Here is a 15,573-nt window from a genome sequence, read left to right as displayed (position 1 = left end):
GAAAATGAGTCGGTTTTCAAAATTCCGTGACTGTAATTCGAATTGCAAACTCTTTGAAGACTTTTGATGGAATATACGTCACTGTGAAGCTTATTATAGTGTGAAAGCTAATTCATTGCTTCGAACTAGCGGATATTTGCAAATTTCGTTGACAAAGGATTTTCAAAAAGACGATCCTATGAGGATTGTCAAGGATTATTCTATTGATTTGATTTTAGTTGGATAAATTTTCAAGGATTTTTTTTTTCAATTTTCAAGGATTTAAAGGATTTTCTATGATTTCGCGGAGTTTCTTTGGCTTTGGCTATAGAGCCTGAGTTAAACTAGAAGAAAACTTTCATTCGAGGTCGAGGTATTATTGGAAAGTGAAAACTAAGAAATCCTTTAATCTTGAAGGGCGGTTAATCGGTAAATGCAAAAAAAATCCCGGACGTAAGAAGTCTGAAAACAGACGAAGCATTGAGAATCTGTTTCGATCAAAGTTTGCATTGTTCTAATGTCACTCTTGACGTTTAACAAAAATTAAAACAATGCAAATTTTCATCAATGCTTCGTCTGTTTTTACCAGGTTATTCGCGTTTTCCCGGTTTTAATCTCCCGGTTACATTCCCTAATTATTTTTTTAAAGATTGCTGGTGGCGCGAACCTATCTGAAGGTAAGGTAATCTTGAAGAAGACATGTGGGACGTCTGTGCGGTGCACATTTTTCCTGTTGATACATAACACACAGTTACACAAAATTGATAATGGTTTTCCATGAATTTGGTTGCACTACAATTTACATAATTGCTGTTTATGCGTGCGGATGTACTCTTATTTATATAAGTACTAGTGTACCCGGCTTTGCTCGGTATTATTTTATTAATGAAAAATTAATAGTATTTTACATAAAAAGGAATAAAAAGATGAAGATGAGAGTTTTCAAGTGAGTTTTGTTGATCCGAGGCGTAACTGAAGTCGATTAACACCTAAAAATTAGACTTTTCATCTTTTCCTCCAGAGTTATGTAATGGATTTTACATGTTGAGGGCGCCGAAAGCAGGTAGAAAAAAGGAATAATTTAATGAAAGTTCTCCAAATCAAAAGTACAATTTAGACTGACTCATACTTCTTCTATGTCGAACTGCTATGATTACACAAATTAATTTGATTGCTAAGACCAATACTCAACAAAATTCTCGCGTCAAATAACGCATGAAAGTACAAAAAAAAACAAATTGGCGCTTTCTTCCTCACTTTCCTGCATTAGTTGGTATGCCAAGTGTCCAGGAGTTTCAGTCTGGGATCTTATAGAGAGACAAGCAAACAAACAAACATTAAACTTTATATTATAGAAAATACATTAAAAAAAAGTTTTTCAGCGAATGGCAGCAAGGTAAGTAGTACATCATATGAATACGTAATTTATGAATGACTAAACTTTTGCCGGAATTGTACTTACGCGATATTTCAGAAAATACGGCACAAAAGCAATTACAATAAACTCATTTTCATAATGCCACGCGTCACTGATCAATTGTTCTTTTTTAATGAATTAGGTTCTCGGTAAAACAAACATGGAATTAGATTATATTTTTTCCTCATTATGCATGACTATGTGATGCGTATAATTATAACGGTTTTAGCAAGAAAGTTTTCTAGGAGTGGTAACACTCGTATACATTGCTGTTTATTTGTGTTTTAGCAAGCATGATCCGAGATCATGTCCGGAGCGTTAGCGGAGGACTTGACGCAGTCTAACTTCCAAAAAAAGAACGAAGAAAATTTTTTGAGACGCGGCAACTATATGTAGCCGAACATTTCAGTTTCTACCCTTTGGCCTGTATCACCACAAATCCTACTCTATCTTATTCGCGCTTCAAATACGAGCAAAACGAGCTATCACTCGACTATGTAGGTTTAAAATTGCCGGAGATACATCGTTTTGAAATTGGTCACTTTTCATACAAAATACACCAAATTGACTTTTCCCAAACAATCAAAATCTTTCAACTTACTCTGTATGTTTCTTTCTATCTATCTATCTATCTATCTATCTATCTATCTATCTATCTATCTATCTATCTATCTATCTATCTATCTATCTATCTATCTATCTATCGACGGTCGATCTCGGAAACTAGTCAGCCAATCTCCATGAAATTTTGCAGGAACCTCAGGGTTGGCATAAAAATGAAATTGTGATACGCCATTACCCCAGGAAAAACCAGAATTTTGTTTTATTGGCCTCGAAGTGGTTTCTGAGTGTGGTTTTCGAGGGTCGGGAACGCGTTTTCGGCTGTAGCTTAGCTGTATTGAAACCTACAGAGGCGTGCGACCCATCAAATGAAAGGTATTCGTAACACGATTCGAAAAAAAAAATAATTTAAAAAATCGGGGCAGATTCGCTTGAGCTAGAGTGATTAGAGTGACCAAATTTTGAGCTACTCGAGCGTAGGATGAAAGGACTAATATTTTTTTGGGTTATGAAAGATAGAGAGTTACTTTCTTCGGCAAAGTCTCAGAGTTTTACGAGTAGAACAGAGGGGCATATGTGAAAAATGTCGAAAGTTGGAAATGGGTGGGTCAATTGGGGTTTTGGAGATATTTTTGAATGGTGGCAGATAGAGAATTACTTTCTTCGTCAAATTTTCGAATTTCGTCAAATTTTCGATTTTCGTCAAATTTTCGAATTTCGTCAAATTTCGAATTTCGTCAAATTTTCGATTTTCGTCAAATTTTCAATTTTCGTCAAATTTCAAATTTCGTCAAATTTTCGATTTTCGTTAAATTTTCGGTTTTCGTTAAATTTCGTCAAATTTTCGAATTTCGTCAAGTTTTCGATTTTCGTCAAATTTTCGATTTTCGTCACATTTTCGACAAATTTTCGATTTTCGACAAATTTTCGATTTTCGTTAAATTTTCGATTTTCGTTAAATTTTCGAATTTCGTCATATTTTCGAATTTCGCCAAATTTGCGAATTTCTGTTATAAACTGTTATAAAAAGCTGTATTCTAAAACTTCTAAAACGACTGATATCCCAACAAAAATCTCTTCGAGAAAAGTGTGACGCAGTCTTTGAAGTACAATTTCTAAAATGAATGATATCGCTTTCAGCTTCGTTACGCAAAAATTAAATTTTACACCTAATTAGTTCAAACAAGCTGGCTTAGTTTTTCTCATCATCTGCCAAATAATTTTTACAAAAAAAAAATTGACTGGAAACAACCAAAATTTTACCAAAAAAAACTGCGTCGCAAAGATGTTCAGGAACAGACCAGCAAGAAAATTTATCTGCCACATGCGACGCAGATTTTTTTGGTAAAATTTTGGTTGTTTCCAGTCAAATTTTTTTTTTGTAAAAATTATTTGGCAGATGATGAGAAAAACTAAGCCAGCTTGTTTGAACTAATTAGGTGTAAAATTTAATTGCTGAAAGCGTCAACTCTAGCGATATCATTCATTTTAGAAATTGTACTTCAAAAACTGCGTCACACTTTTCTCGAAGAGATTTTTGTTGGGTCTATTTTTTCGGAACTCTCAGCCAAATGGTATTAGCTTATATTTGCCTCTTAAGGCTCGTTTCGTATTTTATTTTCCATGAAATCGTTTCAACAGAATCCTTTCTGAAAAATGTAAGGTCCTTGACCGTGATTTGTGGTATTGTGACAATTTTTAACTTTGTACGTCGTTTTCTTGAAATCCTTTGACATCCAGGAGTAATGGTAGACTTTATTATGAAGATTGAACATTTGGCTTCGCAATTAATCAAAAATTAATCGATATTTAAAGAAATTCTTTAACTAAGTTTTTTTTTTTTATTGGATCGAGATTTGCGTTATGGTGTCCGTGATTTGTGGTATTTTATATGAAATTCAATAGAGACCGATATTTGGAGGTATCTAAAGCGTATAACAAAGCTGGAAAATTACCGACCCATAAGCCTATTGTCAACACTCTACAAGTTGTTTATGAAAATCATTACGAAGAGGAACACTAACAAGTTCGACTTCTACCAACCTGTTGAACAAGCTGCTTTCAGATCTGGTTTCAGCACAAACGACCATTTGCAGGTGATGAGAACGCTTATTGAGAAGTGTCGTGAATACAACATCGACATAGTCTTGCTATTCATAGACTTCGAAAAAGCTTTCGATTCAGTGGAAACATGGTCGATATTGGACGCATTAGACGAATGTAGAGTAGACTCAAGGTACTCCAACACAATTCGATATGTGTACAAAAATGCTACTTCATGTATAAAACTTCATAAGAGCACGGAGAAATTCAGAATTGGCCGAGGTGTAAGGCAGGGTGACACCATTTCACCGAAATTATTCACGGCGATTCTACAGAGTATTTTTAGGAAGTTAAACTGGAGTAAAATGGGAATAAAGATAAATGGAGAGTACCTGAGCAATCTACGCTTCGCTGATGACATTGTACCGATAGCAGCGAATCTAGGTCAGGCTCAGCTTATGCTACAACAGTTAAGTGAAGAGGCGAGCAAAGTTGGCCTCAAGATGAACTTATCGAAAACAAAAGTCATGACCAACATCGGGGACGATAGAGAAATCAAAATTGGTGACACTGTCATTGAACGAGTCGACAGCTATGTATATCTAGGACATAAACTGAAGTTAGGTCTGGACAACCAAACTGCAGAAATAAGACGTAGGATTGGTCTTGCATGGGCAGCGTTCGGAAAACTCAGACTAATTTTCAAAAGCAAAATGAATAATAGTCTGAAACGCAAAGTTTTCGACACTTGTGTCCTTCCAGTGCTCACTTATGGAGCGGAAACGTTAACTTTAACAAAAGCATCCGAAGATAAATTGAGAGTGACACAAAGAGCCATGGAACGGAGTATGCTTGGAATAACACTCAGAGACAGAATGACGAATCAATGGATTCGACAACAAACCAGGGTCGTTGATGTCATGGAAAGAATAGCATCTCTGAAATGGAGCTGGGCGGGACATATTGCAAGAAGGACAGACGAACGTTGGACCAAAAAGATCATGAACTGGCGACCATATAAAAGACGAGCTACAGGTAGACCACCAGAGAGATGGACAAACGGAATTAAGAATATTGCAGGTACAAACTGGCAGCAAATGGCAATGGATCGTACGAAATGGAAAGAAGTTGGAGAGGCCTACATCCAGCAGTGGATCGAAACAGGCTGAAAAAGAAGAAGAAAGCGTCATACAAATTTTACCGCAAATCAAGATCCAACATAACCGTGATTTGCGGTATATTTTATTTTACATGTGCATAAGCAAATCACGATCAGGTTTTCGCATCCGCACATCACGGTCAGGGACCTTAAGACAAATGTGCTAGCTATCAATAAAAAATAGATTTGGTTGTAGCCGTTTGACCAGTCCCGAGAAAAGTCAATGCATGCAAATTTCGATAAACTGCTGATTTTTCTTAGGGGGAAACCCTTCTTAACCCTTGAGATTGTTTTTTTTTTTTAATCTGAGCACAGCTATACTTTTTACTGAAATCTGACCTAAACCGTAATGGTGTCAGCGCAATCTCTCTACAAAAAATTTCTGCTTAATTTCCTATTAATTTCACAAACACTTTCTCAGTAACTTCTCTCAACAATTTATTTTTACGATGATAAAATGATCACACAAACACATACACACAAAATTTCAAGAAATTTGTGCACCTTTTCGTGTTGTGACATGCAAGAAAAACCCTCATAAAAAGACCACTGAGTTATGAATCACCTCGTTAACTGATCTCACAATAAGGTGAACATGTATAATGTTAGAGTATATTTGCCTTTCGGTGATTGAATTTTTTTTTTGTTGTAAGCATGCATGTTGTAGTAGGTGAAGTCTTTTGATTTTTATTTTACGTTTGTAGCTGATTCGAGTTCACTTTTGTTGTACCTTTTATCATTCACGGATTGTACTTTGATATGGAAATGTGATTAACTTTGCATGGATCCACTGCTAACGACTTTTTCGCATTATTGCTCCCTTGACTGAAAGTCAGGATTTCACGATCATGTTTTACATTGGTAAGAACCAGAGAAGAAATGATAAGGTGGTATGTCTGTGGTGAGATAGAATAATTAGAATACACATGTGAATGACAGCTTGTCACCTACTTGTGCTGGAAAAATCGTCATTTTCTGTCTTGGTACGAAAAATACTATTCTTGGCCGCAAATACCTCTCTCTGAGAAGTACAGAACAATTAAACTTTATCTACTGTATGTTGAAAAAATTCATAATTTTCAGCAAGTTTATATATTTAGTTATATACTTTATGCATATAACCAATATAGCAACTTATGCGCACGCAATTGACAGAATCCTACTACGATCATATGTAACAGGATTTTGTGCTGATGTGTTTTGCTTGAAAATTATGAATATTTCAACCATTTCAGCTAACAATAGATAAAATCATGTTGCTAATATCCGACCAAGTCGCACTTTTCAGGTACTAGGTGTGAAATAGTTATTTACGTCACAATGACATTTCAATTTCGCGTGACGTATTAAGTTTTTCATGCTTCATACGCGAGCCGAAAGTGAAGAAATGTCAATTTTACTTTCGCCATAGATGATTTTCATTATACGGTACATGTCAACGTAACCCCACTTAATTTTTCGTCAAGTAGTCCTTAACCTCAATTAATTGACGTTAACTGCGTTCAATTTACTGATTTTTATATGAAAATCGTTCGTTCAATTCATTCGATATTTTTCGACATGTCTGACAGTTGGGATCGTGTCTGACGTTTACAAGGTCATGAAAATGATCTATAATTCAAAATTGACATTTCTACTCTCGGCTCTCGTATGAAGCATGAAAAATACTATTTCCTATAATTTCTTCGCACTAGACGGTCTGTCGATTTTGTCGCATATTCCACTTTTTCAACATTTCAACAATCCCAGCCAGTCCATATTTTTGAAAGAGACTAGTATTTTGCCATCCCTCAGCCTAAACATAATTGATGATTTCGGCGCTATTTAGTTTCTTCGATCCATGCTTCCTTCGATAGTAAATTCGGGCCTGACCGCACGTGCGGTAATCAATAGCCCACAACGCTTAAAGAAGTGATTAAAATCATCAGTCATGATAGTGTCAAACACGATTTGTTTTGTAACGTGTTTTGCGTTGTAAGTACGAAATTTCACAGCTTTAGGGTAAATCTACCGGATACGAGCCCAATAACTTTCCGTTATTCTAGGCGTCCGTAAGTAATTCAGATTCGGTTCATAGGTCAATAACTCTAGCTAAGGTGACGGCGAGCTGCTGGGAAACTCGCGCTGGTCTGATACATAATGATACATAAAATGACGCATTTTGTATAAGTAGTGGCGATAGTTATGCCAGTACCACTACACCAATCAGAAGACACGAAAGCGTTATCAGAAAAGATAAGTTAATTGACCTAGTCAAAATCGTCGATCATAACAGTAACGTACCGGCGTTCGAACGGAAAAGTGTTGTAAAATTGCTGGGATGAGACTTGTCAATTCGTGGACTGAATGGGAAACATTAGAAGAGGTGGTCGTCGGTAGAGCGGACAATTCTTGCTTCCCACCGATCGAACCAAATTTTATGGAACCGACAATGCATCACAAAGAAATCGAGGATCGATTACCATGGCCGATGGGACGAAAGAGAAAGGAAGTCATCGATGGGGCGAACCAACAATTAGACATGCTCGTTGCGATTTTGGAGGGTGAGGGAATTGATGTAAGGCGGCCAGCGTCAGTTGATCATTGCATTGCGACAAAAACACCGTCATGGTCAGTTGAATCACAATACGGAACTGCTTGTCCGAGAGATGTCATGATTACTTTGGGTGATATGATATTCGAGGCTAATATGGCGAAACGATCGAGATTTTTCGAATATCTTCCATACAGGAATGTAATTCGAGATCTGTGGACGCGGGACAAAACTATGTTGTGGAAAGCCATGCCGAAGGCTAGCTTCGACAGTGATTGCTTCGATGTTGGTTTTTGGACTAGAGAAAAGACTGCAGGTGACTGCAGGTACACACTTACGGAAAAGGAACCGATCATGGAGGCGGCCGATATTATTCGATGTGGCAAAGATATCTTCATTCAGAAGAGCTTAGTCACCAATGACGCTGCAATAGAATGGCTTTCACGAGAACTGGGTGACAAATTTCGCGTACATCGAATGTATTTCCCGCAAAATCTTTACCCTGTTCACATTGATGCTACATTTGTCCCACTGAGACCCGGCCTATGTTTGACAAATCCGGATCGATTACCCGACAAAGATTCGGGAAAACTTTGGTTGGACAATGACTGGAAATTTATAGTAGCACCGCAGCCGGTATTCGAAGTTCCACCTCCATTTTGTCAGTGCTCAAAATGGCTGTCAATGAATCTATTGTCTATATCTCCAACTAAAGTGATTGTTGAAGAAAATGAGAAACCGCTACACCATTTGTTGGAGGATAATGGCTTTGATGTCATAGATATACCATTTCGAAAGGTGTACGAATTTGGTGGTGCTTTACACTGCACGACGTGGGATATTCGTCGGAATGACAGCTGCAAAGACTACTTTCCATATCAATAGCGAAGATGTTGTTCAGGTTTAGTTGAAAAGACGGTAATTTTCTGCAATTTTGTTCTTTGGCAACTATTTCGCCTCCAATGATTTTTTTTTGCGTATCCGTTTCGTACGATTGATTTTAGACAAGCGAAATTGCCTAAAATCAATCGTACAAACCTGATACGCAAATAACTATTTTGTGAGTAGTGTCGTCATGACGCACTTTATTTGAGTTGATTTTAACAGTGTAGTGGGATAATAGAGCAATACAATAAATATATAGGCCCAAGACTAAAACCTAAGTTTATCTACTGTAATGTCATAATATTAACAATTTCGGTGACACTTTTAAGAAGAAGATGTCTTGATGAATTATTGCGATAATAATGTCTAATTGATTAAGCATTTTATGGGTAATGAGTAGTCGAAGTACGACGGCTTGAGATATTTCGATCAAATGGATTTATAGATTCGATTGGAACTACCTGCAACGTTCTTTTCGGGAACAGAGGAAGGAGTAGGCGGTGTGAAAATAGACGGACGTAAAAAATTTGGCTCGTGAAAATTTTTCTTTGAAAACTAAGAATACCGCTTGATAATTATGAAAATCTAAAGACGAATTGCCAGCAAGAGCGCCCGAATGAATGTGCAAGAGAACCAGTGGACGACCCTCTTTTCTATTGAAACACCTGACCGAATTGTGGACGTGACCCTTAAAGACGATGCAGGAGTATTAGCAAGCTCCTCACCTGAAGGATAGGAATTGTGCTGTCTACAGAACCAAATCCGGAGTAGACTGATCCATTGCATATCTACGATATGGATGTGGTTTGTACGATATGACTATCTGAAGTGGACTACTGGTATGTACATTGCAACTTTAGCGAATTGCGTTTGTCTGTGCTGTGAATGGGACCCCTTGGTAGAACTTGATGTTCTCTAGGCTGTGTGGCTGTCTAGGTGGATACTTTTGACTGACGATTCGCACGAGGATCCTTCCCTAATTCGGGCATTTATTACGAGGAGAATTCTCTGCGGTGTGCAGCTCAATTACTTTTCCGTTGATGTACTTTTGACTGACGATTCGTACAGGGAACGTTCCCTAGTTCTGGCGTTTATTACGAGGAGAATTGTCTGCGGTGTGTAGTTCCATGACTTTTTCGTTGACATAACTATGACTGACAATTCGTACGAGGAACGTTGCAAGTGGGACCACTGTTCTCTTTATGGAATGCAATGGAGTGAATGTGCCCCATGTTGGATTGACATACTGGGCTGTGACTGTCTGATTTGTATGGGCCATGCATCAGGTGACTTTTCTTGTCACAGAAGGTTTGTAGCTAGTCCGATCAGTTTGTCGTGCGACGGCGATCGTTGTTGTTTTGAGCTCTTTCAATCTTTACGTTATGTTATTGCGAATCTAGTGATTTTAGCCTAACGGTGTGGCGAGACATGATGTGTTTACAGATGATTCTCGACTCAGGTGATTTACGATTTCGGTATTGCTACTAGAGTCACGATTACGTTCTACCTCTTGTGTGTGGATCGGATACGATTTGTCGAAAGTCGTATGTGAAAGTTGTTCGTGATGGTTACGTTTGATTCCTCCTTGAGAAGATTATTGTTAGAGCCACTAGCAGTCGGCTCATCTCCCGACTGCCACTTCGCGTGTGGAAATTCACGCTATCCGCGGTATCCTGGACACCGGGAAGTTTTCAGAAAAAATCTTTAGATACCGGGAAATCGAAAAAATCGGGAAAAATATGTGGCGAAAAGTCAAATTTACCATTTTAGATACCGGGACGTGCCACTTAGGTTGAATAGGGTGAGAATTCTCTCATTCTGAATGATTTTGTAAGACAACCGGTACATACAACTCACAACGAACTGCTTGATGAACAGTAATAAAATAATTGTCACCTTATAGATTATTTTCATTATACGGTACTTGTCAACGTAACCCCACTTAATTTTTCGTCAAGTTGTCCTTAACCTCAATCAATTGACGTTAACTGCGTTCAATTTACTGATTTTTATATGAAAATCGTTCGTTCAATTCATTCGATATTTTTCGACATGTCTGACAGTTGGGATCGTGTCTGACGTTTACAAGGTCATGAAAATGATCTATTGTTAAAACACATCAAGTACACGGATGAACATTTTTGTGTAAACGGATGAATTTATTTGAGACTGAAAGCACCTTTAGGACACATCGCAACAGTTATTTACAATATTTTATTATTCAATATCGTTCAACATCATCGGTGATTTTTCAATTTCTCGATATTGAGTGAATTGTAGCTCTAGTAAAATTTTACTTTGTGCTGCAGATTTTGCCACATAGCTATTCGACCTAGGCGATAGGTTCAGATACAATAGTTTCCTGGCTTCCACATAGCACAATTTTACAGTAAAGGTAATTCGCATCGAGAAAAAATATTTTTTGTAAAAAATGAAATTTTATCTTCGGAAGTCTCCGGTTGTAAAACCCTGATTACTCGAAACGAGTGCTGCAAAATTTCACTGCCGAAACTCAATAAATGAATTAATTTTTCCAAGAATAACTATATAATGTACAATCGTGTATCTTTGAGAATTGAATTGCAAACAACCAAAAGTTCCCATTCATTCAAATTTCAGTGGAAAAACGACTGTTTTATAATATATACGATGTATAGTATGTGTCGCTACCTCAGAGAGTGAGTAACGGTGAGAAAGAGAGCCAAAAGAAAATGAAATGGGAACGAAATGTTCCGTCAAACGTTCAATATTTAGTATAGCTGTAGCAGTCGACGCGTGTAGAGATATTATTTATGTTAGCGCAAATCTTTTTCGTTAAAAACAGTTTTCGTTGTGTATGACCAGGAAAACGTGAATTACGCTCCGAATATTAATTTACTTCGAACACCTCATAATTTTTGGTGTATGTTATCTAATTATCATTAAAAAAAGTTAACTGACGAAGGCGACGACCGAATTTTTTTTTATTTATTTTATCTTTGATTCGTGACAATATCGTAACAAGAATTAAATACAAAAAAAAATATTGTGAAATATCGGAACGACTCAAGTATGAAAATTAATAATTTCTTGGAACATTATAACATGTTGATAATTAGACTGGATGCGATGTTGGATAGGAAAAAAATAAATTAATTGCGCTTCCCGTGTGTATAATAATGCTCTGAGTGAATTTCTTTTATTCTTCGAGACATGGTTCTTGTAATATAATTGTTATTTTCACCGAATGCTGACTTGGCGTTTCTTTAAAACTAAATTTTTGTTATTTGAAATAAAAGCACTCTCCTCATCGGTCATCAAGTGTTTGTTTATGTTAAAGAATATTATACTTATAAATGTAACATCATACATAGTGTTGTTGATGTAGTGTCTGGTCCAATGATAAAAGCGAGTTTGAATTTTATTTTAATGAAAATATTATTTTAGTTCAAAGAATATAAAAGCAGATCATTTGAACGGTAATCTAATATTTGAATTGGTGTGAATTACGAAAGTCGAACTACCGGTCGACTTTTTGAACGAAATAAATAAATTGAAAATCCACTTAATCGACAAGAACAATTTTTAAAAAGATAGAAGGGAAAAACCGGAAAAACTTACCTATAAAAGGGACCAATTTGGGACGAAATTTTGTCAAAAGAAATTGGTAGATTCTATGAAAACATTTTATAGAAAGTGTCACAACCGTGGGAAAACCCAGTGCCGATTTTGAAATTCATTCCATTTCAAATAATAATCGATCAGGTGAAATCAAAAATGTTCGGTAGCATTGTTAAAGTTTTGGCTGTGATATCATTGCTAAGTGTGGCCGAAGGCATTGACCATTGTCAATCGAATCAGTTTCACAAATCGCAAAATTCCACCAACATGCAACTAACCAAGGAAGCTGTGAGTCAAGAATATGCTGTGATAGGAGCATTCAAAAGTTTACATTGCTGCGCAAAGGGATATCGAAGTATTGAATGGTATGACTTTATTAGTTGAAACGGAAAAAACATTTTTTGTATAATTGAGAATTGTAGATGATCGTCGGTTGTGAATTTTTGTGTTGGTTTTGACACTGATTCGTTTCTTTTTGTAAAAAACGACCCTCCATCCCCCTTCATCGCGCAAAAAAGGTCAAAATTAACCCAAATTTTGTAGAAACCGTCAGATTTTGTCGAACGACCCCCTTCCCTGACTGTGTCACGTCATCAGCCCCTAACTTAGATCTCTCTTGAAGAGACCTTTTTGATATAACTTGCCCTAGATTTTTCAAATGTGTTGCTTACAGAGCAAGAGCAATGCTCTGAGAGTATGCAATCGTGAAAACGTAGATTTCGCAAATTTTCATACAATTTTACAAACTTTGCCAATTTTCACGAATTTTCGCGATTTTTTTCGAAATTCGTAAAACTGCGAAGTTCGTGAAAATTTGCGAAAATTCTGGAAAATTTACGTAAATTTTTTCACGATTACAAACCTCTGGTTGTTTAGTAACAAAATGCTAACGGCACTGTTCGTTGTAGGAATCATCAATGACCGTTATACTCATGCGTACGTCAAAGGGTTTAGTTTTCTCAAAAAATGATTCAGATTACAGCCAACAAGCCGCACGTTATTGACGTATAAAGCTCGCTTATTAGTGGGTGCTGCCAAATAATATCTGTCAACTGACTTCAGCTTCTCAATTTTTATGAAACAAAACGAGAAGAACGAACAGAATACGTAGAATTGCCATTGGCAGATTCGGTTACATTTTATGTAATTCAATCGTCGTGGAAATTGAAGTTGATAACAAAGCCAATGTTGATGTTATCCCCGATCGGATCCCACAACTTCAACCTACGTAATGCTATTATTGTTGGAAGAGGAGAAGAAACAAAAGAAATTCCCAGAAGTCAATTTAAGCGAATTAAAATTCGGTCGAAAAGAAATATTTAAATTTATCTGCTACATGCCAACGGGGTGATGATATCCGCTTTCCGTTTGATCCATTCGAGTCGCATACGTATAGTAATACGAATTATAATTTCGGAATTGATGGGAGAGTTTCCCAGCTTTTGCCATTTTACTGTACTTTCATCCAGCATCAGTTCATTGAAATTCAATATAATCCCAGCGAAACCATAGCTACCTTTATTAATATGATTAAAAACTTACACAATATTCGCATGCTGCTCCAGCCGCATCGTGCATGACCGTAATTTAATTATTTTCACGAATTTTGCGGTATATTCGGTTTGATGTATAATTTTATCCTGGGCGTAGTGGAAAAGTTTTTGAACAGGCTATGTCAGCCGTAACATTACCGCGTCTGGATCTGCCTAAGTCTTCCGCTGTGTGTCGATGATTATTGAGTTGAAACTATATTAACAATGAATCCTAAACTGTAGGATTCTCTACACGCTAGAACTTATTTGAACGATTCTCTAACCGCCACAAACTTATTATCGCCTGGCTGACACTTCTGTCTTGGAAGACACTCGACTGTATATTTACATAATTATATCGATCATTCGCACATTCCATGCTTGCCATGTTTACTGAAACGAAATTTTTATGAGAAAAACATAAATTATCCATTCCACAAATTTGGGCAAGTTAAATAGAAAAATCATTTCTGACGAAACGACCATTATGACTGTATGCTCTGACAATCGTTTTTCGTTTAAACAATCGGCAAATAGCTTTTAATAAAATGCAAATAGTGTGTTAATACCAATATCAATTATGTGCACAGTTAATGGACTGATAAGCGTGGAGAATTCGTTGTTACCATTATAATATGACTTTTTGTTGCCAAAATCATCAATGTTCATTTCCAAGTATTTTCCATCACTCGTCAATTACGGACTGTTTGTTAATATGATGGTTTTCTGTATGTCACCCGTTTCCTATTAAAATAATTATTTATGCAACAAAAACCTCGGCTTCGCCTCGAGCAATCGACATCGTGTGCGATAATATAACAGAGTATGCGATTCGTGTTGCATGCAACGTCTTATCCAACTCTGTGACGGAAACATGCCAAAACACGGAAACATTTATTTTACGACAACAAGCCATATTGCCTGCGGCCACTGTTGCAAGTTTGTTGACGTTCTGCGTCGAAACAGGTTGAAATGTCCCAACTCTATTCAAAATTGATAGTGTGTTTACAGCCTATCCCTAGCAAAGTATATAAACAATAGATGGTAACGCAAACGCTTAGCGGAATACAAACTGATGTTTGGCGTTATAATGTTGGTGGAATTGCCTTAGTTAGTATTCAGTGTTGTTGGCATGTATAACAATCTAACGAATTGAATTTGACTTGTGGCCAACGGTATGAAAAACAAATTCACCCGAAACTAGGGTTCCGTGAGTTATTGTGGATGCATAACTACTAATAAACTGATGCAAATCTTGTGCGAAACACATTTGAAGTATATTTCTAAATCTTGCACACATTAAGGTGTCAATTATACGTCCAATGTCTTCAACTGGTGCTAAGAGAAGTTACATTTCACCGACCAATCTGAGTAACCTTTGTTGCATAAGAAAGACGTGAATTTGCACAAAAAAATGAGGAGAATCATATAAAAAATCTACTGGAACCGCCGATCCATTTGTCCGTCAGAGCACGAACAGGATAATTCAGCTCCGAAAGCTCATTCCGTAAATTACTATCAATATGCAGTTGGACAATTCCGAGAAAAAAAAAATTGAAAAGTCATGTATGGTACACACCGTACAAAACATTATTTTATGTTCTTCCAACGGGTTGTTTTGCTGCCATGCAGGATGAAAACCTTCGAGAATTTATTTTATATGTTCAACTCTGAATCGTATGCGCCACAGTCGGTAAATTGCAATGAGTTCGGCTTGTGATATTATATACCTACAAGCAAACAAGCCGTTTCATGTAAATTTCAATAACCTTGCAGAAAGTATGTGAATTCAAAAATAAAATTAATTCCTGGATCCTTGGCTCCTTTCGGAGAATTTTCTTTGTGTGTTTAGTACACACTGACT

The 15,573-nt window shown here is 36.8% G+C and overlaps 2 protein-coding genes across 2 annotated transcripts in view; both read left to right on the top strand.

Annotated features, from left to right (window-relative positions):
* Nucleotides 1-7,590: 7,590 nt before the first annotated feature.
* Nucleotides 7,591-8,577, top strand: LOC119075259 (glycine amidinotransferase, mitochondrial-like). The gene has a single exon (XM_037181657.1). The coding sequence runs from the start codon at nt 7,591-7,593 to the stop codon at nt 8,575-8,577; it is 987 nt and encodes a 328-aa protein (XP_037037552.1).
* Nucleotides 8,578-11,326: 2,749 nt separating this feature from the next.
* Nucleotides 11,327-15,573, top strand: part of LOC119075247 — a 30,399-nt gene continuing 26,152 nt past the window's right edge. The window contains exons 1-2 of the mRNA XM_037181646.1: nt 11,327-12,165; nt 12,319-12,542. Coding sequence (XP_037037541.1) covers nt 12,334-12,542 — 209 coding nt within the window. The 5' untranslated portion in view covers nt 11,327-12,165; nt 12,319-12,333. The remainder of the gene's footprint in view (nt 12,166-12,318; nt 12,543-15,573) is intronic.

The sequence above is a fragment of the Bradysia coprophila genome, unplaced genomic scaffold, assembly GCF_014529535.1.
Source record: "Bradysia coprophila strain Holo2 unplaced genomic scaffold, BU_Bcop_v1 contig_193, whole genome shotgun sequence".
Lineage (NCBI taxonomy): Eukaryota > Metazoa > Arthropoda > Insecta > Diptera > Sciaridae > Bradysia > Bradysia coprophila.
The sequence above is the reverse complement of the archived record's forward strand: the minus strand, read 5'-3'. Positions and strand labels throughout refer to the sequence as shown.